The sequence below is a fragment of the Tachypleus tridentatus genome, chromosome 1 (genome assembly GCF_004210375.1).
Source record: "Tachypleus tridentatus isolate NWPU-2018 chromosome 1, ASM421037v1, whole genome shotgun sequence".
NCBI lineage: Eukaryota > Metazoa > Arthropoda > Merostomata > Xiphosura > Limulidae > Tachypleus > Tachypleus tridentatus.
Window position 1 is genome coordinate 55,477,839 of NC_134825.1, and position 27,788 is coordinate 55,505,626.

The 27,788-nt window shown below is 31.9% G+C and overlaps 1 protein-coding gene across 1 annotated transcript; it reads left to right on the forward strand.

Annotated features, from left to right (window-relative positions):
• The first annotated feature begins 23,626 nt into the window (after window positions 1-23,626).
• On the forward strand, window positions 23,627-26,741 carry LOC143249242 (uncharacterized). The gene has a single exon (XM_076498746.1). It carries the CDS (start codon window positions 24,091-24,093, stop codon window positions 25,780-25,782), a length of 1,692 nt encoding a protein of 563 aa, XP_076354861.1. The 5' UTR covers window positions 23,627-24,090; the 3' UTR covers window positions 25,783-26,741.
• The last annotated feature ends 1,047 nt before the right edge of the window (window positions 26,742-27,788 follow it).

The following is a 27,788-nucleotide window of genomic DNA, read 5'->3' on the forward strand; positions in this document are numbered from 1 at the left end:
AAGTGGGTGTGTTATAAAAATTAATAATCCAATCCCACTACTCGAACAGAGTAACCCGAAGGCTGACATTGGTGATATTAACTAATTCCCCCCGTCCTTAGTCTAAAGATTAGGGAGAATAAATACAGAAATACCTTGGGAAGTTGTGAGCGAAATTTCATTAAATAAGTTCGCATTGAACCATTTGAACGTAACTATTCAATAGAATGATATTTTAGTTACGAAGAAATATATTTAACTTAGAAATATTCAAGCAAAAACCAGAGACAATATTTGATTTAGTAAGGCAAGTTAATATTTTAGTTTGGTTTAGCTTTCTATCTCACTATGATGTCATCGAACCAAGTTTTTAATAACATTTTATATATATATATGCATTAACTTACATGAATTATTTTCAAATAGCGAAATTGCAGAACATCTGTGGAAAAGTGTGTTTTGAATGTTTCAGAAACCCTTGGCCGATAACGAATCTAAAATCTCCAATCTTTACGGAAATTCTAAATGAAAAAAAAATGAATAATTAATAATTTTGAAACGCTCATGAAAAACTTTGACTAATATTTATATTTATACATTTCTTGTCATTTAATGTTTGTGGATTGACTTTAAAATACAACTTTATAAATTAAATGGAAAAATAAATAGTTTAAAAGTGTTTATTACAATTGCATTGCGAGCATAAATAAATGTAAATATAACATAAAAATAAACGCCGCAGAAATCTGGAGACAAAGTCAGATGATGTATGATTTTATAGTTTTATTCGATCAGCTAGCTATACATACTTCTTATTGTTGTGGTATACAAATGTAAAATTAATTAACTCGAAAGAATACGATATATCTGCTAATACTAAGAGATTCGACAATATGAGGTTTCTACGGAAGAGTGCTGAATGTGTACCAGCTGAGCCTTAGTCTAGTACTAGCTGGAATGGATACATATTGTAAGATTCTATGAGTACAATATTTATTAACATAAAGACACGGTGTGTGTGTGTACTTACGTGGAAAATTCACGATTACCTCTACTAGCTTTTCAGACTTCCTTCTCTCGATCCAAATTCATGGAGAACTAAACTCGTTGAAACCCAAACAGAAATGTCTTGTAACGAAATTCCCAATTCGCAAGAAGCTTCAATTTCTGTTTTGGATTGTGTAACACGTGATCAGTCACCTCTCAACGTTTGTCGAATAGGATTTATAGAAACCATCCAAGTTTGACAACAATCAAGTTAATATCATATTCCTTGTAAGGCACACTCTTATTGCTTTTCAACAAACCTGTATAACATATATTTCACTACTTTAAGTACACGATATTAGTCGTTGTTACAAATACTTCGAAATCAGTAGCTACGCATATTTGATACGTTTGTTAATAAGTCCACTATCCGACAAATAACCTTCAACTACACTGTGTCCCACCTAAATGTTAACTCTCAAATTATCGACCTGATTATACTTCGTTCACTGGAATGTCTACAAATTTTGATCAGTGCCATCAGTAATTTATCGAGAAAGATCTGTTGTTTTTGCTGATATTATCTACACGTTGATGGCACCACGTGTAAATGTTTGGATTTTTGTAAATAAATTTAAAAGGAAGAGGTTACATCTGATTCTAAAACAGAGGTAGAAAAAAAAAAAAACACAGGGCAAAGTCAGTTCCGAGAAACCTTAAAGTTTTTGGACCAGGGTTTCATGTCAAACTGGCACATATTCAGAAATAAAAATTAATTCTACAAGAAAGAGAAAACTATGGTATATTCCTATACCACACTGTCATTGAAATAACAAGATAATAACTAGACCTAAAATTATCCTTAGGGTATTCTGTTTCTAAACTGAGTACTTTAGTTCTAATAAAATTGTATGTGACCCAAAAAATTCAAAGAACTTTGAGATTTTATCAGTGAATTTCACCAGGCTTTCTGTTTCAAGATGTCTTGTGCGGTGATATAACACAGTAAAGAAATGGTTTTCTAGAAAGGTTATGTTACAGGTGGACATAGCAAATACCGTTAAGGTTTGTTGTTTTTTTCATGTGAAGTCACTGATATTACTACTCTTTCTAAGTAAAAAGAAAAATTCTCACAAACTTTCAAGCCACGTAACCTAATACTTAAGTTGCTGAGATGTAGTACTGGGTCTTTTGGTGAATTAATCTGTTATAAGCCTTGAAAATTGTTCAAACTAGTGTTAAAACGTGTTTAAGTTAATATTTGTTGGTTTGGCTTGGACATGTATGATGGAGTTTGAGATGTTTAACAGCGTCTTAGGCCTAGAAACTTAATATGTTTAATACTGTTTATGGTACTTTCAGTGCTTACAGTGACGAATTTCAATTGCAGATAAAATATTAAGCATACGTCACGTCACTTTAGATTTAGAAGCCAAAGGAACGGTTTCAAAGGAGAAGCTTGTCTGTAGCTGAAACATTAAAATAGCGAGTCACGAATGTTATTATTATTATTGATAGGGTATATGTGCATGGAGTCACGAATGTTATTATTATTATTGATAGGGTATATGTGCATGGAGTCACGAATGTTATTATTATTATTGATAGGGTGTATGTGCATGGAGTCACGAATGTTATTATTATTATTGATAGGGTGTATGTGTATGTAAGAATTTTGTTTAAAAGTCACGTACATGATATACACCACATGAGCAGAACTTTAATATATATCCAAGGTCAAATAACACATTAAAGTAATGCAGGAAAAACACAATTTCTAGAATTTGTGAAAGTATCGTTCTTTGGAAGATTCAATTTCAAATACGAAATGTAACAACATTATCAAGGGAAAAAAATTCATTCACCGAACTAAATTATATCTGTTCACAGTACTCTTTCAGGGAACTTACTAAAGTACATCTAGTGTAATAAATAATCACCTATAAACATATTCATTTCACTTAACTTTCGATTCATGATATGGGGCAAAGCTCTTCATATCTGTAGGGACGTTTATTTATTTATTTAATTTATCATTTATTCTTTCCTATCTAAGTATAACTACCGTTTTTTACAATTTCAATATATAAATATCTTTAAGTTTTTGATAAAACATATATACACGAAACCATTCGACAAAATAATACAATATATATATTGTAACATTTGACGACGACTATCTGTCAAATAACCTTCAACTACACTGAAATGTTGACCCTTAAATTATTGACCCGATTTTACATCGTTCACTAACCGTGGAATGTCTTCAGATTTTATCTCATTGAGGTATCTCCCTCCTTATCAGAATAAAAAACATGAAATGAGTTTTTAATATTTCTGTCATTAGATGGCAGCACGTAAATAACTGAAAAAATGAAATAAATGAATGGGGGTTAATAAAGATAGAAAATTTATTATGACGAGTATTAAAAAGATTAAGGCTGGAAACTGTTTACTCAACAGAACAAAATACAAATATCTCAACTGATGAATAAGGGATTATTAGAAATCCGACCTTAAGATAAATAACTTTAATAATTCCAGTCATCTGCAAAAGAGTATACACAACTAGTAAACATGATATCTGGCTTTAGATCTGAATACCCCTATCCTTCCATAATTCGAACTTCAGAACGGGCAAACCTTTAATCATCAGGCATGGTGAGGATAGATACTTCTTATTTCACCGGATAATTCTTAAGCCCAAAGAGGTATAACCAAACAGCTTCCAAGAAAGTTTGCGGTATATAGGTACACTAATTTTCTGGTGTGGTTACAAGTATCCGCAAAGCGCATTTTCTGAAAATGTTATGCAATGTGTTAAAATGAAAGATATAGCAAAGCAAAATGAATAAATAATATATCTAACTACACTTAAGTGTAGCATAAGTTTTTCCCTACTAACTGGCTTTTTTCTCGTTATATGATTTCAAGTTTTGCTAAAGTGCAGAGAAGGCTTTCCAAATGTCCACACTTTTAGAGTCAGACCAAGATCTTAGTGCAGTATCCCACATCTCTTATACATCTACACCAACGTTCGTACCAACTAAACATATTCAAAGGAAACAACTCCAAAGTATAGTAACTTGTACAAGTCTCTGTAACATCCTTTGAAACAAGCATCACTTGAGTTTATGGATATATTACCTAGGCAAGAATATTAATCTAATTTTGTGATTCGTAAATCCGAAGACATCCATTACATGCCGAGCCCCTACACGAATAAAATAAGAAAAAATTACCAGAATAAAGCTATATTCTTTAGAATTTATGAAAAGGCAAAATTATTAGGTCTGTAGACAGCAGCACAACATTCAAAAGTGATCCTCGTTTTTCTAACGTTCTTTTGTTTTTTGAGAAAAGTTTTGCAGACCTGCTGAACGATGTTTCTTATTTTGATCAAAGTAGTTAAGCCAAGAAAATCACATGTCATTTTGATAAGTAGATATACAAAGACATTGTCCACTTCAAAGGCAGGAAAATTTATAAACGTATCAAAATCAATTTTAAACGTCTTAGGAATTATCAAATAGTTTTGCTGCCAAAACAAAGAGCACAAACAAATGTTTTGTTTATCTTAATTTGTCCTAATGCATCCCAGTTTATGAGGAAATATTCACGTAATCATTTAAACACACCATTTATTTAAAAAAAAAGTATTTTTTCCTTGACAGTGCTAACAGAAATGTTTTTCGATAAATCATTTATTATGTGTGAAAATTAATTTACCTTTTTGATAAAGAAGTAAGTATATAGATTTTTTACTGAACTTTAATTGTCATCTAATAGTAAATTTGTTACAACTAAATTCATATGCATACTTGTAAGTTAGTTTATAGTCTGTAAATATAAATTTAAGAATGCCCAATTTACGAGCTTTTTATTATATTCAAAGTCCTTCTACCTTATGGTACGGCGGCATATCTAAGGATTTACAACGCTACAAACCTGGTTTAGATTTTCAATACCCCTGATAGGCAAAGCGTAGATAGCCCATTGCGTATCGTTTTGCTTAAATGTAAAACAAACAAACAAGTTGCAGTTAAGTATTAAATATATTGAATAATTTTCTCTCACATCGCATTAATTGTGATAATATTTAAAAATAAAAATTAAAACTGCAAAGAAGTTAAAGGTTCATCAACCATAAATAGTGAAAATTTTTTAATAAATATCTTACTCCAGACATTGTTCTAGTTTAAGCTGTATTTGATTATTTTGTTTGATCGCTTGTTTTAGTTAGACATGCGTATTTTAATTAGTTAAAAAAAACTTTATATTGTGTTAGTGGCTCCATCTTTCTTTTCTTGTGAGAAGTTCTATATAATAAACATTTATTTCTGAACGGTCTCCCAAAGGCTCGGCTTTAAGTCAGATGGCTTATAACATTAAATGTTTGTTTGTTTGTTTGTTTTTATTTCACGCAAAGCTACACGAGGGTTATCTGCTCTAGCGTTCCTAATTTAGCAGTGTAAGGCTAGAGGGAAGGCAGTTAATCATCACCATCAACCGCCAACTCTTGGGGTACTCTTTTTACCAAAGAATAGTGGGAATAACGGTAACATTATAACGTCCCCACGGGATTTTTAATGCGACGCGAATCGAACCCATGACCCTCAGATTACGAACCAAGTGCCTTAACTACCTGGCCGTGCCGGGCCGTACCTTTTAGAAAGGCTCGAGAGGTTATTATGTATTAAGACTTTTGAGCTGGCATGTTTTTTGTTGTTTTTTGATATAATAAATACATATATAATAGAACACAAATAAGTAGATTTAATAAAATATTAGTTTATTTAACAACAACGAACAAATTTGATTGTTGTAAAATTATAACGTAATATAAACTAACATTTTTGAGAAAAATATCACTAAGAATCAATGAAACAATAAGCCACTGAGAATCTAATGTACAAAGAAGCTAAAACGTGGTGTTTCAACGTGTATGTGTGGTAGGTGTGTTTAGTGTAAAATTAGAAAAAATAAATAAAGAAAAACTCAAACATTCTTGAGTATAATTGAAAATTAAAAGCACGTTTGCTAATATGTTAAGAGTTTTCAATTAAATCCTTATAAATGTTCTGACCATAATCACCATAGAGGAAAGAGAATTGAATTATATTAACATCTGTACATTATTATGTATGTAGCTTTGATCAGTGCGCGTGAAAATATATGTTTTTGTTTTCCTAAGTTAGATATGCAGTTTATTTAATACGGTAATGTACATAAATATCGAATATAACTTTTGAATAACTTTTTCGAAATCACATTCCAAGACCAGCTCATTATTTGACTAAAAAGAGTCTCAAAATAAAAATCTACTTACAACAGTTTAAGCTTTTAATAATGGTAATATCTACAATATAACACGTAAATTTAATTTATATAATGTTATTCAACGACAAAGAAATATGTATATTTATAAAAATAGCACTAAGCATTAAAGTTATCACAATTCTGATCCATATATCGATTACGTAAGTATTTACATTTGTAGCCAAATATACAATTATCAAGTATTTTAATCATGTAAGAAAGTCAATAAATATTTACAGTTTCAAACGAAATTCAACTGGGATATTTAACTCATAAAACATTCGGAACTATATAACAATAACCGCGAGTATTATTACAATGCACTGGCTAGTTTTGTAATATACAGTTTAAAATATTAGATGTAGGTATAACCATTGTAGAACATAAGCAGATGGTAAATACAATTATGTATAAAAGGTAGGTAGTAGTAATAACTTCAGTAGTAATATTCATCTGACAATATGATACACAGTATGTATAAAAGCAGTATGTTATAATAGCAAGTAAGTAACATACATCTGACAATATGATCAATATTATAGAAGAAGAGCAGATGATAAATAATTAGCAAGTGTAATAACTATACAGTTGTAATAGCTAATATTCATCTGACAATATGATATACAATATTATAGAAGAAGAGCAGATGATAAATACAATTATTTATAAAAAGTAAGTAGGTATATACAGTTATAATAGCTAAAGTGACAATATGTAACATACATCTGACAATATGATATAACACATATTATAGATGATAAATACAATTATTTATAAAAGTAGGTAGGTATATACAGAGCAGATGATAAATACAATTAGAAGAAGAGCAGATGATTTATTTATAAAAAGTAGGTAGGTATATACAGTTATAATAGCTTAAGTAAGTAACATACATCTGACAATATGATATACAATATTATAGAAGAAGAGCAGATGATAAATACAATTATTTATAAAAAGTAAGTAGGTATATACAGTTATAATAGCTTAAGTAACATACATCTGACAATATGATATACAATATTATAGAAGAAGAGCAGATGATAAATACAATTATGTAAAGAAAGGTATGCAGTTGTAATAGCTTCAGTAGGTAATATACATTTGACAATATGATATACAATATTGTAGGACATGAGCAGAGGATAAATACAATTACTAAACAAAATGTAGCATTACACAGCTTTAAAGCAGCTTCAGTAGGTGTATATGATTTTGACAAGTGTAAAAGTAATGAACTAATCAACTGAATCTGTGTCGTAGGAGATCTTTAGAGGATATACTTTTGATGTCATATATCGCGATTGATCTGTGTAAAGTATTGTTCTGGCATTAAATAATAGGCTGTTACTGCTGTTGCCTAAGAGTGTTTTTGAGTACGTAACTTAGTCTGAGCAGCTAAACCATGAAGATGACAGTTGGAGGGTGGAGGTAAGAAGTAGTCATGCAGTACAAAACAAAACATAAAAACATCATGTAGCGATGCAGCAGATCAAGAAAACATCTGATGTTGATCACCACTTTAGAAATACCTTTTGTCTTTGATGATTGGTGTTTTTGGCAAAACGTTTCTGACAATAAAAGGCTAAAGCAAGAATAATTAAATACAACATTTTCAAGTCAGATCGAGGTCTTAGGGAAATATCTCATATCCTTTTGACACACAGGTCAACAATCATACTAAATAAACATATTCAAGGGAAATAAACCTCCAACTCGTATTAACTTGTACAAATTTCTGTAGTAACCTTTGAAACAAGCATAACCTCACTACAGGGTTATGTGATCTAAGCGAGAGAATTAATACAAGTTTATGACCTTATAAGACACCTAAACATAAATTTTCGACAAAATAATACTTGAATACATCTATTATCTACAATAGTTGTGGAAAGTAAAACTAGTAGTTCTTTAAACTAGAAGATATATAAAGAAAGATTCGTTTAATTATCACTGATGGATTCTACTTTTACCCTTTCTTTATGTTTTCTGGCACTTGAATTTTCAACCGACATTCTACAATAAATCTGCAATACTGAGGAAATCCTGATCAACAATAAGTATTCGTGATGACGAGAAATCCAATTGAAGTTAAAATGTATTCTCAAAACGGTTGGTATGAGTGTTAAAACTTTAATTAAAATAAAATAGAAAACAACGTCTGGACCTTCTTGGATCATCTTCAGGTTAACAAAGTTCTTGTTCTATATAAATTAACGTGTTAATACCCATACAAACTGTCTTGAGAATACATTTTATTTATAACTATTTTTGAATCCATTTATTAATGCAATCTATGTTTTAATAACATTATATTTTGAAAGATGGAAGGGTCATATTTTTACTATTAACAGTGCAGAAGCATATGATGTATTCATTTATGTTCATTATCGGCTTCACTAAAGGCCTCTGTTTGTGGCCATTATAGGTTCTATGCTGAAAGGATTGCTGTTCCATTGCTGTTCTTGATGTAGATTGAATACCTTCTGAAACAATAAAAATGGACTTCTGCTCACTTGTTGTTGCGTAGCTTCCATCGTTTCTACATTGCTCTGCATCTCTGAAGACCAACTCCTTCATGAAGAATGGACTTAGAACTTAGTAGATCGTCTCAGACCAATATTCCTTGCATTGTTAGTTTCTCACTTTATAGAAGAGTTCTTTTTTTTTAAACTAAGTCATTTTATTACACGTATAGCTGTGTTTGTGTTTTGTTTTTGAATTTCGCGCAAAGCTGCACGAGGGCTATCTGCGCTATCCGTTCCTAAGTTAGCACTGAAAAATTAGAGAGAAGGCCACTAATCTTAATCACTCATCGCCAACTCTTAGACTACTCTTTTACCGATGAATAGTGGGATTGACCGCCAAATTATTATTACATTTCCACGGATTAAAGGGTGAGCATGTTTGGTGTGACGGTGGTTCGAACCCGCGATCCGCAGATTACAAGTGGAGCACTCTAACCACCTAGTCATGCTAGGCATGTATAGCTTTGTCCTTGGTGGTTCAGCGGTAAACTTGAAAGATTATAACTCTACAAATCAGGGTTCGATCCCTGTGGTATACACATTGTGTAGCTTTGCCTTAAAACAAACAACGTTCTTATACCTCAATCGTCAAAGCCCGACATGGTCAGGTGGTTATGAAACTCAACTTGTGATCTGAGGGTCGTGGGTTCGAATCACTATCACACCAAAGATGCTCGAATTTTTAGCTGTAGGGGCGTTATAACGTGATGGTTAATCCCACTATTTGTTGGTAAAAAGTAGCCCAAGAGTTGGCGGTGGGTGGTGATGACTAGCTACCTTCCCTCTAATTTTGCACTGCTAAATTAGGGACGGCTGGCGTAGATAGCCCTAGTGTAGCTTTGCGCGAAATTCAAATTTAAATCAAACCTTCGTTAAAGCACAATACTGGCATCATATTGACATCCACGTGGTGTGTACAATAGGACTCTATTCATGTTTACCAGAAATAACACGTAAAAATTCTTGTATCAGTTAAGTTCACATTTCCATTCCATTTGAAAGTAATTCAATCATCCAATTCAAGCTTTTAAAGACACCCACTCTTTTATGACTCAATTATAAACATTCAGTAAACGTAACAAGCACCTTGTAGTAGATTAAACAGTCGTATAAAGATTAAACGTTCTCGCGCTTGAAAGACAAAAACAACTACCGTAAAAGGACAGCATTTCGAAGTGAAGTAATATAAAAGATATATTTATCTTTCTTTAACTCATAAGCCTTTATTAAGAAACACTGAATGCCTTATTAAACTCTGTAATACGTGTCGTGCTACCCATGTATCCTAATGACTAACTTTAATGCTAAATCACCCATGCTAGTAGTACATTGTTTTGTTAATCTTTTTTCATTAGTCGTTACCCGTGGTAGGGAATATGCTGCCTTCAATTTAAATACCAAAACTCGTACACTTATGTTGATTTTTATGAATGTCTGTGTCATTGTTGTTTTCATCTTAGCAGGATATCTTGGGTCGAAATCTAACTTCAAACGTGCAATTTCAGTATTCAGGATCTATAATATGAGGTAACAGTGGTCAGTTCCTAACAGAATAGCCTAACCTGCTGCAGTGTTACCAAAATTGTATATATTCATAATGACGGCATAGATATACGAGGCCAACCTCGAGGTTTAGCCAGGAAAAAGAAATCAGAGAGTAGACATAACACTGTAAAATAAAACAAAACCTGTGTTCTAAAACAGGTTCAAATTATTAACAACAGAACATAACGTGTTGGCTGATGCAAAATAATTATACAATCTTTACACATAAAAACACAACAATGTGTGTAAACAAACACAGTTTTCAACAGAACCCACACGTCATTTGTGCTGTTAAAAGACATGCAATCGTGTTATATTTGACATAAATCTCTGGTTATTATTATTCAATAACGTCTAGTACGGATAGTGCACGAGGACGGTAGACGGAAGCTGTAATAATAGTTTTATATACACAAAATGAACGTTCATACCACAAAATGCGCTAGTACTTTATAGATTCGAAAATATTCAGTTCCTAAGCTAAGTCGGCTTGGATGTTTTAATCATGAAACTGTTATAAAAAAAAAAGCCGAGATTGTTGATTTATCATCATTTCGGTTGCGCTTGATCAACGTTTTGATGTTGCCTCGGAATAGGAGAAAAAGGAATGCACACGACAAAAAGCAAGATTGTTGTATTCTGTTATTTAAAAAAAAACATGCAACACCAAATGTTGTAATCCAGAAATAAGATTCTCTTAATCAATCATTCTGAGGATTATGTGTCACGTTAGGAGGACAGAAACGTTATGGGACGTGCTTGAACCACTGCTGAAAAAAAAAAAAAGTTGCGGTTTTTAAAATCAAGTGTTCTTTTTTTACGAGTTGAAAAAAAACACCATCTTTACGCCAAAAGTTGAAAGCCAACTTTGACCAGAGATAAACTTGTTTTTCTGTAAAATTGCAAACGTGTTTACGAGGTTAACGATGTTGTACAGATTTAATGAATGTAAGGTGTTCACGTAAAACATAAATTTAAACATAGATAAGACAAATGATACATTAATGAGTAAATAAACAGAATTATACAGAAGCATATAAACAGATATCAGTTTCTTTGTGGGTTTTTTTTGTTTTGTTTTGAGTTTCGCGCAAAACTACACGATGATTATATGCGCTAGCCGTTCCTAATTTAGCAGTATAAGACCAGAAGGAAAGCAGATAGTCATCACCACTCACTGCGAACTCTTGGGTCACTTTTTTTACCAACGAATAGTGGAATTGACCGTGACATTATAACGCCCTCACGGTACTTTTTATGAGACCACCAAACTCAAAGTACAATATTAGTTCTTCAGGAACAAAATCAAATATTAAGGTACAAAATTAAATGGAAACAAATCATGATATATCTAGTAATCTACTTGTCTTCGTGTTGTTTGTGTTTATTTATCCATTTTTTTGCGTCATAATGGTTGTGATCTATGTGAGATTGTCGTTGGTTTAGTTGGTTGTGTGTAACAGTTGATAGCTTTGGTTGATCTATTTTGTTTACAATTAAAGAGTTCTTTCACTAGTTTGTAAAGTAATTTCACTGTAATATTGCTTATATTAATGTACTTAATTTTGGCTTTTGATAATCACAAACTTAGAGAACATCTTTTCCTTTTTACGTTAGGTTTCAAAAAAACAAAGCCAGATATTTTAAGGTATATATTTTGCACGAATATGATTTTGTTTATGGAATGTGTCTACTCATCGGTACTATCATAAGTTTTTAATTAATATCTAGAACGGTTAACCTTAATTAATCTTCAGTGTTAAGGACATCAGTCAAGTCTCCTGGTACCTGTTTGTTCTTCCTTCAACCAGTACACTAGATTTGTTGATGACGAGAAACCCAGTTGAAATAAAAATGTATCTCAGAACGACTGGTATGGGTATCTGAGATACAGTAGATTTGTGTCTACTTATCGGTACTATCATAAGTCTGTAACTAATACTTATAAAGGTTAACCTTAATTAATCTCCAGTGTTAAAGACTGCAGTCAAGTCTCCAAGTACTTGCAACTACTTTCTTCAACTAATACACTAGATTTATGTATACTAATCGGTACCATCATACGTCTGTAAATATTCTATAATGTTCTGATCCTGAACAAACTTCGTTCCAGAAAATATAAAACAAGTTTAAAAGACTGCGAGAAGAAAATCTGTAATTTAATGTAGTGAAAAACTGAAACGTTTTGTTGTCCGTTGATATATGAAATAGCCGGAAAATTTCGAAATAACAAAGAAAGAACCCAACTGGATCGCAAATGATATTTCTGCCAAAATTTTTAAAAATCATCGAAGAAATAAAAGAGTTTATAACATTTTTTTGAAATAAATTTAAAGTATTTGTACGCTTTAGATGATTTATTTTATTTCCTACACAAAATATAACTAGACGAAATCTGGAAGAAACATGAATACACGTGTTCAATACGCAGGAACAAACGATCGTGAGAACGGCTTACTAGCACGTGCAAATGCGTCGCAATTTTTAGCAAGAATGACATCTGAGAAATTGTTTGTGATGTGTTAGAGCTGTGTTGGCGGTTTGGATTTCCAAGCTGTCGCGAAGTCCACCACGGGAATAGCTGGTTCTAGAAGAAGCCATACATTAAAAAACAAACAAAAACTGTTGATTCTGGAAGACTACGACTGGATGGTACTTGTGTTGTACTCGAGTTCCAAATCCTCAGAACTTGTCAGGACCCCTGAGTGCATGATGATGTGAGGAGAGGTCGAAGACATCAGAATGACATAAATAGAAGAATTAAAGCAAAACACTTCCCTGAACAGATATATCTTTAGGGGACACTAAAATACGATAGGAACCAGAAGGACGAAACTTAAGAACGAGAAAAATTGACGATAATTAATTGATCCTTGGTGTTCATGTTGCCACCAAACCCTACAGCAGTATCCATTCTTCCCCACTGTATTGTCTACGGCTGCCCCCTTTTGGCTAAAAATAGTTGATGATTTACTGAAATTCTTTGCCGGATTTAGCAACAAACTAAGCTGACATAATCACAATAAAAATTCACACACAATCATATTACAAAGATTGTTGTAACATTTACCGAGATTGTTGTCACATTTTCCAAGATTGTTGTCATATTACCAAGATTGTTGTCATATTAACAAGATTGTTGTCACATTATCAAAATTGTTGTCATATTAACAAGATTGTTGTTTTATTACCAAGATTGTTGTTATATTATCAAGATTGTTGTCATATTACCAAGATTGTTGTCACATTTACCAAGATTGTTGTTATATTACCAAGATTGTTGTCATATTATCAAGATTGTTGTTATATTACCAAAATTGTTGTCATATTATCAAGATTATTGTCATATTAACAAGATTGTTGTCATATTATCAAGATTGTTGTCATATTAACAAGATTGTTGTCATATTATCAAGATTGTTGTCATATTAACAAGATTGTTGTCATATTAACAAGATTGTTGTCACATTATCAAGATTGTTGTCATATTAACAAGATTGTTGTCATATTAAAAAGATTGTTGTCACATTATCACGATTGTTGTCATATTACCAAGATTGTTGTTATATTACCAAGATTGTTGTCATATTACCAAGATTGTTGTCACATTTACCAAGATTGTTGTCATATTATCAAGATTGTTGTCATATTATCAAGATTGTTGTTATATTATCAAGATTCTTGTCATATTACCAAGATTGTTGTTATATTACCAAGCTTGTTGTCATATTATCAAGATTGTTGTCATATTATCAAGATTGTTGTTATATTATCAAGATTCTTGTCATATTACCAAGATTGTTGTTATATTACCAAGATTGTTGTCATATTACCAAGATTGTTGTTATATTACCAAAATTGATGTTATATTACCAAGATTGTTGTCATATTACTAAGATTGTTGTCACATTTACCAAGATTGTTGTCATATTACCAAGATTGTTGTCATATTACCAAAATTGTTGTCACATTTATCAAGATTGTTGTCATATTACCTAGATTGGTGTCACATTTACCAAGATTGTTTTCATATTATCAAGATTGTTGTTATATTACCAAGATTGTTGTCATATTATCAAGATTGTTGTTATATTAACAAGATTGTTGTCATATTAACAAGATTGTTGTCATATTATCAAGATTGTTGTCATATTAACAAGATTGTTGTCATATTAACAAGATTGTTGTCACATTATCAAGATTGTTGTCATATTAAAAAGATTGTTGTTATATTACCAAGATTGTTGTCATATTACAAAGATTGCTGTCACATTTACCAAGATTGTTGTCATATTATCAATATTGTTGTCATATTATCAAGATTGTTGTTATATTATCGAGATTGTTGTCATATTACCAAGATTGTGGTCCTATTACCAAGATTGTTGTTATATTACCAAGATTGATGTTATATTACCAAGATTGTTGTCATATTACTAAGATTGTTGTCACATTTACCAAGATTGTTGTCATATTACCAAGATTGTTGTCATATTACCAAGATTGTTGTCACATTTACCAAGATTGTTGTCATATTATCAAGATTGTTGTCATATTACCAAGATTGTTGTCATATTACCAAGATTGTTGTCATATTACCTAGATTGTTTTTATATTATCAAGATTGTTGTCATATTACCAAGATTGTTGTCATATTATCAAGATTGTTGTCATATTAACAAGATTGTTGTCATATTATCAAGATTGTTGTCATTTTAACAAGATTGTTGTCATATTACCAAGATTGTTGTTATATTACCAAGATTGTTGTTATATTACCAAGATCGTTGTCATATTACCTAGATTGTTGTCATATTAACAAGATTGTTGTCATATTACCAAGATTGTTGTCATATTACCAAGATTGTTGTCATATTACCAAGATTGTTGTTATATTACCAAGATTGTTGTTATATTAACAAGATTGTTGTCATATTATCAAGATTGTTGTTATATTACCAAGATTGTTATCATATTATCAAGATTGTTGTCATATTACCAAGATTGTTGTCACATTTACCAAGATTGTTGTTATATTACCAAGATTGTTGTCATATTATCAAGATTGTTGTCATATTACCAAGATTGTTGTCATATTACCAAGATTGTTGTCACATTTACCAAGATTGTTGTCATATTACCAAGATTGTTGTCATATTACCAAGATTGTTGTTATATTACCAAGATTGTTGTCATATTATCAAGATTGTTGTCATATTACCAAGATTGTTTTCACATTATCAAGATTGTTGTCACATTATTAAGATTGTTGTCATATTACCAAGATTATATATGTAAAAATGGCTCGTTTGGGTTGAGAAAATATTTTCTCAAACATAAACAAACGCAAAATTAAAGAAGCCTCACTTATACAACAACTTAAACCTAAAATAAACCAATACAAAGGAATACCTTTATACCTATATTAAAAATAATAAAATAAATAATATAAAATTATATATTTAAACATCTAACACCGCCCTCTAGTATTCCGACACTTAGTTACACAACCTCTTTCAAACATGTGGTCATCTTCCGGTCAGTTACCTCTTTCTTTCTTTGTGAACCTGACGATGACCGAAGAAGGCCGAAACGTGTTCGCTCCTAATCGTAAAATATTTTCTCAACCCAAACCAGCCGTTTTTACATATATATATTTCTACAAGTGGGTTTTCTCGACATCACTGATTATTACCAAGATTGTTGTCACATTTTCCAAGATTGTTGTCATATTACCAAGATTGTTGTCCAGGCGTCTAAACTGGTGTAGTTTTATTAACCACAACAAGTATAATTAAAATTACGCTTGAACTTAGAATGTTTTTTATCAAACTAGTGTATAAATTCAGTAAAAAGTGTACATTGTAACTGATTCACTGGTATCGATTGTTTACCTGGCATCAGGTAAAAAGTGCGTAAAATCTCAACGATCAAATAGCATCAGAATGATGTCGAATAAACAAACATTCATTAATAATCTGTGGTTATGCTTATCCTGAGATAAACATCGCGTAAAATCTCAGTCATCCATAGGTGAATTCAAGACACACATTTATGAAATGATATTTATCTCAGGATTTACAAAGCAATTTTAATTGGTAAAATAGTACAAAAGTTATCACATGATCAGGAGACAGAAAATAATTGACCATTAAGGTACACCAATACAAATTAAACTAATACTTTGGAATAAATATACACTAACTGGTACAATGACAAATAACTAATGAAACAGTAGAAGACAAATGTTTGTATAATAAATTGGTACTAATTATTCGCTCAAATGTTCTAGATTATTCAGAGAATAGAAAAATAGACCTCAGTTTATAACCTACTCCTGGGAAATGGAGATAAACAGTACCCGGAAAGGATCAAGTATTACTGGAAAGTGAAGATAAATAGCACCCATAACTGATCAAGTATTACTGGAAAGTGAAGATAAACAGTACCCATAACTGATCAAGTATTATTGGACACTGGAGATAAACAGTACCCAGAACTGATCAAGTATTACTGGACACTGAGATAAACAGTACCCAGAACTGATCAAGTATTACTGGAGACTGGAGACACGTCACCGGATAAAAAAAAAAATAGTTGGCTTGGATAAGGATTAAACATCAATTACTAAACTAAAAATATTTTTTCCTATCCGAACTGTATAAATATATACTAAATTTTGTCACATATTGATGAAATTATCATTTAAAAATTTATAAATAATTTCAGATTGTATCGCAACATGTACACCAAATGAAATAGGTGTTTTATAAACTCTGAGATCATCAGGAGGAGGTAAACCAGCCAAATACGTGATTCGTGAATCATTCACATAAACAAACTTAATTAATTAATCAACTAAGTGCAACATTTACCCAGAATAAATAAATAAAGTGATACTATAGACATCTCTGAAAATAAAAAAAGGTGATTGATTTAGTAGTTTCAGAAATATATCAACAATCAATGACTGGCCAAATGATACCGGAAATATCTTGATATAAATAGAAAAATGAAGGTTATCCAAATATAACTACGAATAAATAGAGAAGAATCAGTTGGGTTATTAATAAAAATGTTAATACGGAGTAAGATACCGTAAAAGGATAAATCAGTCTATAAAATAGTTACTGGAAAATAAACAGAGACAGATATATTATTATTTGAGTATTACTTACACGTCTTAAAAAGTGAAACACAACCGAATACATAAAATGATATGGAGATTAAACATGGAATAATCAATTAGCTGTTACAGGGTTTATCAGATAAATAAACCAATACTGAACTGTTAGCGCGGGAGCTATAGACAGAATCTGATTGGGAAAATAAGTAATATATCTGAAAAAAAATAGATTGACACTGGATGATCAAAAATACCAAATATATACTGAGACGAACAACAGCTGTAATGAGATATACTTACAGACAGACAGACAAGGTTTATCCTCCTTTATCGGACTGATTTCAATATAAACAACTGAGTCACTTGTCATGATAGTTTCTCGGGTATGAATAAGTCATTATCCCCTGGTTGAACCTGTTGTATTCTTATACTCAAAAACATTGATCCTCTATGATGCCAAATATACTCTGAAGTAAAATATATACATACTATTTAAAGTGCATCAAAGTTAAACACTAATTAATCGATTAATACTTTTCGTGGACTTGAAATAGAATAATAAAAAATATTTGTAAAAAAAATAACGAACCCAAAACAATCACGTGCATGGTCGTTGCTCATTTTGTTTCATAGAGATCACAGGTTAGAAACCATCTTTTCTGTTACATTAATTAAGCACTTGAAGTTCAAAACAAATTTCATCGCATGTGATTGAGAAAAAGTCGATGCAACTTCCGGTTCTAGCGTATTTTATGAATGTTATTTGTTACCAGTTTTACACGTTACTGTTCATATCTTACAGTTATCTAAACATTTATCTGACAGATTGATGCTCAGATTATGTAGTTGAGAGACAAATGAAGCACTGATATTTTCCAGCTCTCACTTACTTCTCTCTTAAAATGTCACTTATCTGAACTGCATAGAAAAAGATGTTAATAATTTTTGGTATTTTTTATAAGAGATAAGGTTGAATTTAAGTAAGGTAATCATAACATATAATGTCCTTTTGATGTTTTATTTACTCACATAAAGCCACATTCTTTATCTCAGAATACACGTGTTGCACGTTCTCTCCCAAAACTACCTTGTTTATCCAGCATGTAAACTGGATCTCTAAATCATGAATGTAAATAGTACGTTGTTCTCATTCAATAGTGTTTTCAATACATGAATTAAAATGTAAGGAAATCTAAAGAGTTAAAGTGACAACTACAAAATGTTCAAGTTAATACTAGAAATAAGCGACTTGTAACACCAAATGTATTGTTTATTTTCAAGTGGACAATCAATGTTTCGCTTGCAGTTTCTTCAGGAGCTACTAAAACACAAACCGTAACTAACAATACATAGCTTCAGTGTTTTTATTACTACTTTTAAAAATTATTTTATGTACAAATATGCACTAGAAAAAGTTAAAAAAAAAGATATACAAGCTACAGAAATTAATTATTTACCTCATTATACAATCTCATTGAATAGCAAAAATCAAAACAAAAGAGAGTTTGCAAGCTCTGTTTGTTAACCTGAAGATGACCTCAGAAGGCCAAAACGCTGTTTTTTACTTCATTTTAATAAAAGTTTTAATACCCATACCAGCCGCCTTGAGATACATTTTTACTTCAACTGGGTTTCTCGTCATCACGAATCACGAAACAAAACCTCATTGTTGAGCAAAAAATGAAAAACTGATTATGATAACTGTCAAAGATTGTGTTTCTAAAGCACATATCCTAGTTTATTTATACTAGAAGTATCTTGACCTTGTTTAAACACAAAGATTTCTAATAATAGTTTTTATAGAAGTATCTTGACCTTGTTTAAACACAAAGATTTCTAATAATAGTTTTTATAGAAATGTATTATAATTTAAATAACACCATGAAGGTGTCATCGAGTCTTATAAGAGTACAACATTTTAACATTTTCGATTTCGAGAGTTGAGTTACTGAGGAAAATAATGTTAAATTTATATTAATTACTATATTACTGATTCATACCAAAGCTCTTAATCTGTAGTCCTAATAATTTAGTGGACAGTAGGTATTGTGTAGAAATTTAAGTTATATCGAACACTCTCCCATTATTACATAAGCATCGCAGAAATATGTTTTCTGAAGTAATGTTTGCTTGATCCATGTTGAACTTTCTATAAACCTGATATATTCACGAAAGAAACTAAACACTTGCTATTAAAAGTAGGTGAATGTACTGTCTTATGAAGATATGAAAAAGGGGTTTATTTCTACCCCATTTCTTCTGCAATGAGAAATACATTGTCAGTAGTAGAAATGGCAAATCGATGTGTATACCCCCTGTGACTAAATATCAAAATTATAACAGATGTAAAAAATTACGAAATTAAAAAAATAATTAAAGCATATATATTTCAGAAAAAAAAAGCCATGATTAGAAAACACACACACATATATTTCTGAAAACAAAACACATGCTATTCCAGATCTTGGGAATTTTGGTGCTTTCATAGAGCACGTTGCGCGCGGATTGGGAGCTTCTATAATTGATTTTAAAAGCCTCATGGCGTCAGTTGAAGTGACAGAAAACGCGTGAAGCTTGAACTTAATCTCGTTCGCGGTAGCGACAACACCAGTATGTGCGTAAAGAAGGCTTAATATCACTATTGAGGTAAGTTCTTTCATGGTGGTATTAAAATACGAAGCTGCCTTCTTTCTTACTCTCCTTGGTATTCACTCAGAATTTACACCAAAGTAACTGTTACCACTAAACTTGGTTTATGCTTACAAACAAATGTGGATACAAACTAATAAGTAGGTTACATGAATTTTATAATTAGCAGCAGCTACTGTTAATGGAAAATAATTAATTATAAAATATCACCATCAATAAAAGGTATTACGTTACACATGGTAGGTAATAAATAAACTGCTGGTGGACAACATTTATCATTTCAATTTCTTCGAAAACCTAATATAATTTATACAAATTTCATCATAAAGTGTTTAGTTACTAAAACTATTCTTGTTGACCAAATTGTATGTGTCGAAATATTTGGTCATCTGTTTATCCTTAGTATATATATGTCACTTGATGGACTCGCCATTTCAGCCAGTCAATCTCATTATTCGTTGGTAAAAGAGTAGCACAAGAGTTGGCGGTGGGTGGTGTTGAGTACCTGCCTGATTTCTCAGAACTTTAGGTTATGAATTTTTTCAACTGCACAATTATGTTTTAACTTCATAATTTTTATTACATGACGTATTAATGTACTTTATATATATATATACAGATCTAGTAACAATAAACACTGATAATATTTTAGCAAATACTTTTATTTATTAAATCTGGAATGGAATTTTATAATCTTAAATATATATATGTGTGTGTTTCAATATTTATTTACTTGTACTTAGTTATATGGGTGAAGTTTCAACTGCCCAAATATTTTTAAAGACGTACAATTTGTGTTCAACTGCACGATATAAGAAAAACCTGTTTCCTCTAGTCTATTATCATTAAATTGGAGAGGGATAGCCTTCATGTAACTTTGTGCAAAATTCAGAAACAAACATCAAAACATGATAGTCTTTCTAGTTCACAAGGCTCACTCAAGTATTGTTCATAATATTATTAGATTATTCATCCTTTTCTGTTGCAAATGTATTACAACTTTTGCAAAATTATTTTTATTTCCTTTAAACTATGCATGCTAACTCATTTTATAATTGTGTGAATCATCATTAATTATCGATCAAAGATTGTATCTAATTATAGCGAAAGTAAAAAGTCAACCTGACACAATATAGCTTATCAAATATACAGATTTTTATGACGTTTCTACTGATGAAAATTAAGATGTATTATTTCATCGGTTGGTTACCACTGCAAGTAACAATTTTCGTAAGTGGCTTCCTTTGTGCTTTACATTGTATCTGTGACGTGTTCTGAGCTTCATTTTTCTTAATAAAATCTACTTTTGCTAAATATTTGTATGGTTTGTGGAACTACGATAAAAAAAATTTCAGAACACTATATTAAACAAGAAAACTGTTTAATTAAACATTTAAAGCTACACAAACAGTGAGAGTTTCCTGCTAATAGTTTATCAAGAAAAGACAGCTTTCAAACAAACTACTGACTGTTACGCAGGAGTTTTCACTGCCCAATGAATTCCATTTGAGAATGTAATTGGAGTGAAGTTTATTTCATCCTGATTATCATCTCGGAAGATAACAAGTAGCGTAAGTTGCAGTTCTGACACTTTCTTTCAGTCGATAAGAAGGTGTTAGGATAAAACTAAAACTTTCCACACAAAACAAAACTTACGGGTAGATGGCGGTATGAACCAAAACTACAAAAATATCAAAATAAATATATTACGTAATAAAACGTGTTTCACTCAATTATTAATAAAAACTGTATTTCAGAAGCACTTAATGACGAATTCAGGTTTCAGTACAAAGTGTCGTTGTTATTGTTTCTAATACTCTTTTTTCAGAAATTTAGTTGAATGAATACAACTGAGTAACAACTATATAAATAGTACTTTGAACGGATGTCACGTTAACAAAATTGTTTACTTGCTCTTCAGATATATAACATAATTTCCAGACGTCTGTTATATCAAGAAGTTATTTTTTTTCAGCTGTCATATCTATGAATATTTTATCAACCTGCATGCATTAAGAAAGAAACTTTTGTTTGTCACCTTTATTAAATAGACATTTTCTCACCTTTGATATATATTTTGATAAAGAAGTAAGCTATTATCTTTATGCATTAGTTTATCCTTTGATCTGAAAATTCTTAAAAAGAAGTGCACATAACGTTTCTGAGAGAGCTGTATTCGTTTTGTATTTGAGTTCTAATTGGGTGTCGTAACCTTAACAAAACATTCGAAGGAGCAGTAACTTAGCTGTAAGTTCCATATATTAAAAGCGTATCTCTGATTTGACGGAAAACGTCATTGAAGCTTGACACGTGAAATAAAAAAGCGAAAATTAAGTTTGTCATTAAAACCAAATGCGTACTGATAAACCTTCTTTAAGGTATGAACTCTGCAGAAACGTGTGCATGTATCTGAAAAATACAATAATAATAAAAACTGTAGGAATAGTTTAAATGAGGTATTAATATAAATATAGTAAGGGTTGGATCTTTATCAAACATAACATTTTATGAATATAGCATTTGAAGTCTTCAAATCACATTTTTCTACTGAGTGGAGAAAATTACGAATGCTGATAAACCTTATCTATGTTAAACTCTTTATAATAACGAAAAACTGCATTAATGTGACATTTCTCTATTTAGTAGGTTTTATTTTCGAATTTCTCGCAAAGCTACAGGAGGGCTATCTACGCTAGGTGTCCATAATTTAGTGGTGTAAGACTAAAGGGAAGGCATCTAGTCAGCACCACACACCACCAACTCTTGGGCAACTCTTTTATCAACGAACAGTGCGGTTGACCGTCACATTATAACGCCCTTCCAGCACTCGACTCGTAATCTGAGGGTCGTGCTTTACACACTTGGGCATTACAGGCCCTATTAATAGGAGAAGAATACAAATATTTAATAGTTTAATTTATATGCCAAAACGTTTACTATTAATAAATAGTTAGATTTATAGTCCTAGTCTTCTATGTTAAAAATACCTATCTTATTAGCCATATGTAGCTTGCTTCATCAAAAGCTGTTTTAAAAAATTTACGTATATAAAAAAATACCAAACTTAATTGTCGATATTTTACATTCTGTTAAAGGGTCGAGTCTTGTAATTTTCTGGAAAACCAGCGATGTATATAACATTATCATTTCTAGTCTGGAACTGACATATCTCTCAGCTTTGAAGCTTTAAAACTTGATTCTGAAAAGATAAAAGTTTAAATAATATATATTTGTATAAAGTATGTCGCCACCTTCGTTTCTACGATCAATATTTTGCAACCAGTAATACAATTCTGAATAATTCAACTTATCAAGTCTGATGGAAAACTTGTTACGATTTTATGGGTTAGTTCATTCTCATTATCTATAGTTCCTTAGTGTTCAACTATGCTGGTTAGGCTTATTTAGCTTAACTTTCACTTCCTAGTAAATTCAGAAATGTTGCTGCCTGTGGAGAGCTACCATAAAATACACTATGTTATTCTACACGTTCAAACAGTGAACTCTGCAATCATTGGCTGCCTAACAGGCGAGGGGTGGAAAGAGGAGGAGAGACGTAGTACCGCAAGGTTCAAGCCCAACAATATCAACAATCGCCGGCTGACAAGATGACGCTGCAGCCGACCGACTTCAAAGCCGCGTCGGACTGTTCGCTGTGGCCGAGAAATGTGTTCATCAACTTCCCAGTAAACCGACGACCAAGTGTCGGCCAGTGTCAGTGTAATATTCACCAGTGAATTAAGGTCACAATTCTTCAATCGTTCTTGTACAAGTAGTTTGGAGTTCTCTCACGTGTTAAATGCACGAGGCATAGAAAGCATCATAAACACGTAATCCCACCGGCAAACTGCATGAGAACACGTGAAAACGTGGCAGAAAAATAAAAGTGAGTTATTGCTTACAGATATTAAAACCAGAATCTCACGACTGCTTTGTTAAAAACTGGTTTTATTAACGATGCATCCTCTGTATGGAGAACAACAGAATTACCACCGTTATAACAGATACCCGACTATGGCAGTGAGTTCTATGATGCATTCAAATAATGGAGTTGTGCCTAATTACACAAGCAGTGGCGTTGTTCCTAATTATACAAACAGTGGAGTTGTCCCTAATTACACGAACCAGCAACACATTTTGCCTGACCAGTATTCAGATTCAGTGATACGTCATTCAGGATACAAATCGCCCTACAATTCTTCCTTCTCACAACACCCATCGCTGTTCCCCCCCGCAAAAGAAATGGTCAAACCACCTTATTCTTACATCGCTCTCATTGCTATGGCAATACAAAATACTCCTGAAAAGAAAATAACGTTGAATGGTATTTACCAGTTTATAATGGAACGGTTTCCATTTTACCGTGAAAACAAACAAGGTTGGCAAAACAGCATTAGGCATAACTTAAGTTTAAACGAATGTTTTCTGAAAGTTCCTCGTGATGACAATAAGCCAGGGAAGGGGAGCTACTGGACATTAGATCCGGACAGTTCTAATATGTTTGACAATGGAAGTTATCTCCGTAGACGTCGTAGGTTTAAGAAGAAGGAATCGTTTCGAGGAAAACAAGGCGATGAAGATTCCAAGAAGACTCTAGAAGACCAACTTAAACCTGAGAAAGGTGGAACAAAGGAGGAAAATTCAGTGTTCAAAACCAGAGAACAAAAGAAAGAGTTAAAGAAATCTCAATCACACCAGACCGATCTTGCTTTCGAAAGAAATTGCCATATGAACTCTAGCAATAATAACTCGTCCAGTGAAGATAAGAATATAGTGGTCAAGGCGTCTCGTGCGGAAACTAATTCACCAGGGGACTCCGGCTCTCCAACCAGCGATAAAAAAATGTTTAAAAATATGTCAAAATCCGAGCCGCTGAAAGACTTCAGTTTTCCATCTTGTATGCAACATAAAGATTACAAGTTTAAGACAAAACTGAACAGTTTCGTAATTAGTTCGACGTCACTCGGAAACGTCCTGTCGGACGATACCTTGGATGCTATGTGCGCTCGCAACCATTCACTGAACACCTTCATGTCACACAGAGAGCAGTCCCCTCCCGTGCGCGCCTATTCCTCTGTGGACACATCTACTGATATAATGAACTCAGTAGCTCAAAATGGAGGCTTAATTAAGGCTTTCGGTCGCAAAACCATGTATTCTTGTGGTATGGTAAGCGATTTTTCTGCCTGTAACAGCCCACCACAGACAATGGGCTACAGTTGTACTGCATCACCGTGTATGTATCAATCGGACAATACTAGCTTGTGTTCAGTACTAGAAAACCTAAACAACACAGGTGGACTTTGCAATCTTACAGGATCAACTACGGGTCATTGTATCAGTACTAGCAACAGCTTATTTGCCCTATTGCCAGACCAGAATCCCTATCCGTCGACTAGTCAGTCTTTGTCGGTCTCCAACTCTTGGAACTCTTCATCAGATCCTATCGTCTCCGTCAGTCAAGCGTTACCCGTTGATGCCTTCTGTGCAGTTAACGGGATTCCCTCTATCCGAGAAGTGTTGGAACCACAACGACTGTTGACCACCGAATCCTCTAGTAACCCGAGCTGTCAAGTTGGATTCACTGGCGGTACAAATCATCAAGTTAGGATAGCAAACTCTGGTTATTACGACTGCAACAGGTTTTAACATACCATTTATCTATCTTCTAAACATATAACTTCCCTGTTTCTGAAACAACACTTAGGTACATAAAGCATAGACAAGTAGAAATAAAATACAGTGTGTTACTTTTAATATTAATATTACATTCTGATTTTTAAAATACAAACTGAGAAAATGTTACGTTTTTCGTGTTGTTTTTAGAAAATAATAAAATCTTCAACATTTTACTAAGACTCAATGATTTTCAAACTAGGAATGTATACGCCATACCTGGTTATTTTATGTATATATGCAATTATGTGAGAATAGACATATGCACCGATTATGTTCTGTATACAATTACACGAATATGTATTAAAATAAACTAATATTTCTCTTGAATATTCGTTTTAAAATTCTGAGATGTTTGTTCCATGTGATCAAACTGTGATTGTTTATTTCTAAACATTTTTAATTATCCTATTAACTACTGTAAATATTTTAAGTATGATTTGTCCTCCATGACTGCTTACTATAAATGTGAAATTTTTCATTTGACTACAGTTATGTTAAGCACTTTTACACGAAACGCGACCAAAACTAGCAGAATTGGTATGCTATATACGTATATATAACTTGATATAATTTTTCTTAAAGACGTACTGACAATTTTAAACAAATGATCTTCATTTTTTCAGCCATTTCTCACATTGTTCTGAGAAGTTATATTAACAGTTGCTATGTCAATGTATTTCATAATAAATAAAATTAGTTTTATATTATTATATTCTAGTATGAAAACATGACGAATAAAACAAAAGAGATAACTTTATCAAAAATCATGATTGTAACTGAAATATGGGAATGGTGTCATCAGTAAATCTTTCATTGAAGTTAGGCTTAAGTTTGATATCTGACAAAATAACTCGACGCCTGTAATATGTTGATGTTAAGTTGTAAAATACCTTATAAAAACAAAATAAAAACATGAATTCTTAAGAACTTGATATTTGTTGGAGCTTACTTCTGGAGCTTTAAACACAGTAAATCACTACGAAAGTTTTTCTTAAGTAAATTAATGATTTAATAAAAAAAAACACTATTTATACTTGAATGAATGCCTATTTATATAATGACTCAAAGTAAATGTTCTAATGTGAAGAATGCACTTAATATCTTGATCTAAATTATGTGTTTGTGCTTCCCCTTTACATCTAGAAAATGACTCGTTTGAAAATTAGTGACGTGTGTAAATTGGGTTTTAGAAATTCTATGATATGAACTGTAAATGAAGCGCATGTCTGCAACGTTTAGTCATGAAGATTCCGTGAGCAGCGACTGCATTATTTCCAACATTCAACAAAATTTTTCAAAAAACACACATTCATACGTACGAATAAGGTTGTTTCTTTATTTACATAGCATGTGAAATGTCAGGGATATAAATTTGAATTTGTTTTTAATGTTTCAGTAACCTAAGTTTTTTAATCTTACGTTATGTTGTGAGGTTGATTGTTTCACTACTAGATTTTCTCTTAAGCAAGTGTCAACGTTTAGAAGATAAACGAACTCTGTAACGGGAGCTACGTATAGCATAAAATCTGATAAATTTCTACGTGTTTCAGTTGTTCTTAATAGGTTTGAGATGCAAGTTTTTAGCTTATTAAAAGCCTATTGTTCTGTAAAAGTACATAAGATAAGATATAAAATAAGTTTTATGTTCCTCTATCGTTGTGGTTGAGAGGCAAGCTTAAGAGTTTAGCATTTGGGGTTGGATCCCTGGGATGAATACAATGTAAATAAAATATTTTGCAAGTTTTCGCTTAACAATATAACCAGCATTATATATGCTTTTACGGTAATAATATTTCTTAAATTAATTATTTGTTCTAATTAAGATTTACTTTATTTCAGAGATTGATTGATTGATTTGTTAAATTTTCGCATAAAGCTTCTTGTGACATTTCTATGATATGTTTAATTTTGAAGTGATAGACTAGTGTGAAAGCAGCTAGTTAATCTTTCATCAACTGTAGGACTATTCTTTACCA